The sequence below is a fragment of the Fopius arisanus genome, unplaced genomic scaffold (genome assembly GCF_000806365.1).
Source record: "Fopius arisanus strain USDA-PBARC FA_bdor unplaced genomic scaffold, ASM80636v1 scaffold00040, whole genome shotgun sequence".
Taxonomy (NCBI): Eukaryota; Metazoa; Arthropoda; class Insecta; order Hymenoptera; family Braconidae; genus Fopius; species Fopius arisanus.
In genome coordinates, this window is record NW_011887779.1 from 82,654 (window position 1) to 85,526 (window position 2,873).

Genomic DNA, 2,873 nt, shown 5'->3' on the forward strand with positions numbered 1-2,873 from the left:
GGGAGATAATTTCGTACCGAAATATACTAGCCATTTAAAATTGAACTCGGAGTAATATTCACATGTCAAATTTTAACTGTACTATATGTATAATAACAATTTTCTCAAGAGCTGGAGCCCCTCAGGATAGCAATCCTCATTTTCAGTTGAGTGGAAATGGAATAATTACGGAATTCGTGGACTCTGATTCAGAGTACTGTCTGTTTTTTTAGGAGAATCATTTCATTTTCAGTGGTATATTCAATTACCTGGGATTGAAAATTTAATAGAGTATTTGTTTAATCTACGGGTCCTTAATGAATTTTTATCATTCGAACCTAGGTTGTGGTGAATATTTCTTCTAAGTCGATTCAAGTACTTGAATCGACTGAGTTTTTCTCGTTGTTGAAATCCTCGTGTCGAATTCCCCTCCATTCAGCGTGAATTCCTTTAATGGCACTCACATGAATATTAACCAAAAAAAGAAAAAAAATTGACAAGCAAAGATATGATTATTCTGTGAAGTAATATACAAGGTATATTCCTGGTGATATTGTGGCAAGATTATCCCGATAATCATGCAGTCACATTCTGAGACGGAATATCAGGTTCAGCAACTCGGTTTCCTGGTGATTGCTTAAGACACATTCGTCAAGGGAATCCCCTGATTTAGTTATAAGCGTTTTTAAGTATTGTGATTGCTGAGTATGACTTCATCATTATCTGGAAATAAATATTGGAAGTGATCCAGGACTGTCATGGACTGTTGAGCTCCGAAGGAGTGACTTACATTTTTGTACATGACAATAGAAAGATCAAAGAGACCAACAGCACTCATCACCATGGGCCTCTGCACGAGTGATGCGAACACCATGACATTCACCCGAAACGAACGATTCCCTTGGTACCAGCAAGATGAGTAGAGAGCTACACTAGTCTTATCACTCTCCTCTATTATGTGCCCTCCACTCCAGCAGAAAGCGAATAATTGGTAGAAGATACTTCCAAAAAATACGCTGAAGAAGATTGCCTTTGAGGGCCTGTTCAGGTCTATCGTTTTTATCTTGATAATGGAAAATAATTTGTGCTCTTCAGCTTCTGGGATAATTCGTCTTGATGGATAGGAATTACTTACCACAAACACGTGAAATCCAATTAAAGACATCATTGCTAAACTTGAAATGAGCTGGGGTAAGAGAATACACCCGAAAATGCTTTGCAGGGTTTTCACGATCCTGAGGTGAAGAAATTGCACAGTTCAACGAATTGATTCAATGGATTCAAATGAATTGAATGAGTCATTTATTACTATTGATGAATGAAATCAATTTTAAATTCAATTGGAATTAGAGTCGAAGGACTTACTGGAATATTCGCTGATAATGTTGAATGCACTTGATCAATTCTTCATTAGGATTCAAATTCTTGATCTTTGGATTGATCTCGATGCAGTCGAAATGAATTACATCAACTTCTGGAGTCTCGTTTTGAGTGCTCATCTCGAAATTTGTGCAGTTTTTTAATTTGTGGTTGAGAATATCCAATTGTGTTGAGGTCTGGAGCATCAGACTCGCAAAGAAACTGTCGTGCGCTAGAACAGTGTAAGTAAAAATCGACCACGTAATAAAATCGAGAGCACAGACGATCCAGAAGTTGTGGGCCTTTGCGATTGTCCTGAGGGGTGTGTTGCTAGAAAAAAAATTGTTCTTCATATTTTAACCAGTCGATTTATCTCAACCCATTTTTTCAGGAACATCCCCGAAACTAGAAGAAATAGAGTAATTTTATAATAATTTTTTTGTAGAACGCAATTAATTCTATAGAAAAGGTGAAACAAAAATTTCGCTGTTTCCTCCAGATCTCGTGGTTTTTACTGAAAATCGGGGGTGACCCAAAATGGCATTTTAAAATGAAGAAATGATAATAAAATAAAATAAGACGAACAAACGAATAAAATCACCTGATCGGTAAAGAATCGACGGACCATCCGCTCTCCACTAGAGAAGAATAGAAAAAAAATATGTTGTATAGAGTAATGACTATCGCCCATGTCAACGTAAATATCTTTGATGTGTTGATTGTTCTGGTGACACTTTTGTTTCGATGAATTGCTGGAATATTGAGTAATAGACCAGCTATAATACTGGAAATAATAAAAAAAAGTTATTTACCGATATCTCGGGTGCACGAAACACTTCTTTCCCAATTGAATTTCTTCAGGACGAAGAGTATGTCTGATTGTCTCATGATGAGATTGATATTCTTCAGGACTGTGCAGAGATATCCAGCAGCAAAAGATGAAGACATGGTGCACATCATAAAGTCTTCCTTCGTCAGCCAAACTCGATGGACAAATCCTATCGTTCTCACAATAAATATAACAAATATACTGACAATGGAGTAGAAGCTGTAATATAACCACTCCCTGCTGTTGCCATCATGTTGATTCCATATTCCTTCGAAGATTAATTAATATTCTATTTTTACAACGACATTTAACAATAAATTATACAATAAATGGATAAACTGGAATAATTGCGTCGGCCGTGTGCCCAGTTATCGCTGAATATCTCCGGAATGAAGAGAAATAACGAAATTTGTGATAAGATCATTATTCTATTCCTTAAGTCACTCTATAAAAAAGATCTATATGAAAATTTCTCTATCTCACTTCGTATAGGGGATAGCTAGCGACGACTGACTGTAGGTGAAACCACTTATTCCAGTTTATCCATTTATTGGAGATTATTAGAGTATTATGTCGTTGTGGGGGAGATAATGTCGTACCGAAGTATACTAGCCATTTAAGATTGAACTCGCAGTAATATTCATTGAGGGAAAAACGTTTTTTCGTCATGTTCCGAAGTTTATCTTGTAATGATGTAGGAGGGACT

The 2,873-nt window shown here is 36.4% G+C and overlaps 1 protein-coding gene across 1 annotated transcript; it reads right to left on the reverse strand.

Annotated features, from left to right (window-relative positions):
- Positions 1-528: 528 nt before the first annotated feature.
- LOC105266609 (uncharacterized) lies at positions 529-2,826 on the reverse strand. The gene is made up of 7 exons (XM_011304918.1): positions 2,767-2,826; positions 2,151-2,435; positions 1,940-1,976; positions 1,345-1,668; positions 1,115-1,214; positions 770-1,042; positions 529-702 (listed from the first exon to the last, which is right to left on the reverse strand). Exons 2-7 carry the CDS (start codon positions 2,296-2,298, stop codon positions 649-651), a joined length of 936 nt encoding a protein of 311 aa, XP_011303220.1. The 5' UTR covers positions 2,299-2,435; positions 2,767-2,826; the 3' UTR covers positions 529-648.
- Positions 2,827-2,873: the final 47 nt, after the last annotated feature.

What these genes read in the sequence shown, in the direction of transcription:
- LOC105266609 (XM_011304918.1), bottom strand. Translation starts at nt 2,298, where the DNA reads ATGATGTGCACCATGTCTTCATCTTTTGCTGCTGGATATCTCTGCACA. An exon ending in GTCGATTCTTTACCGATCAG is followed by an intron (nt 1,669 to 1,939) that starts GTGATTTTATTC and finishes TTTTTTTTCTAG; the next exon opens with CAACACACCCCTCAGGACAA. An exon ending in CTATTGTCATGTACAAAAAT is followed by an intron (nt 703 to 769) that starts GTAAGTCACTCC and finishes ATTTATTTCCAG; the next exon opens with ATAATGATGAAGTCATACTC.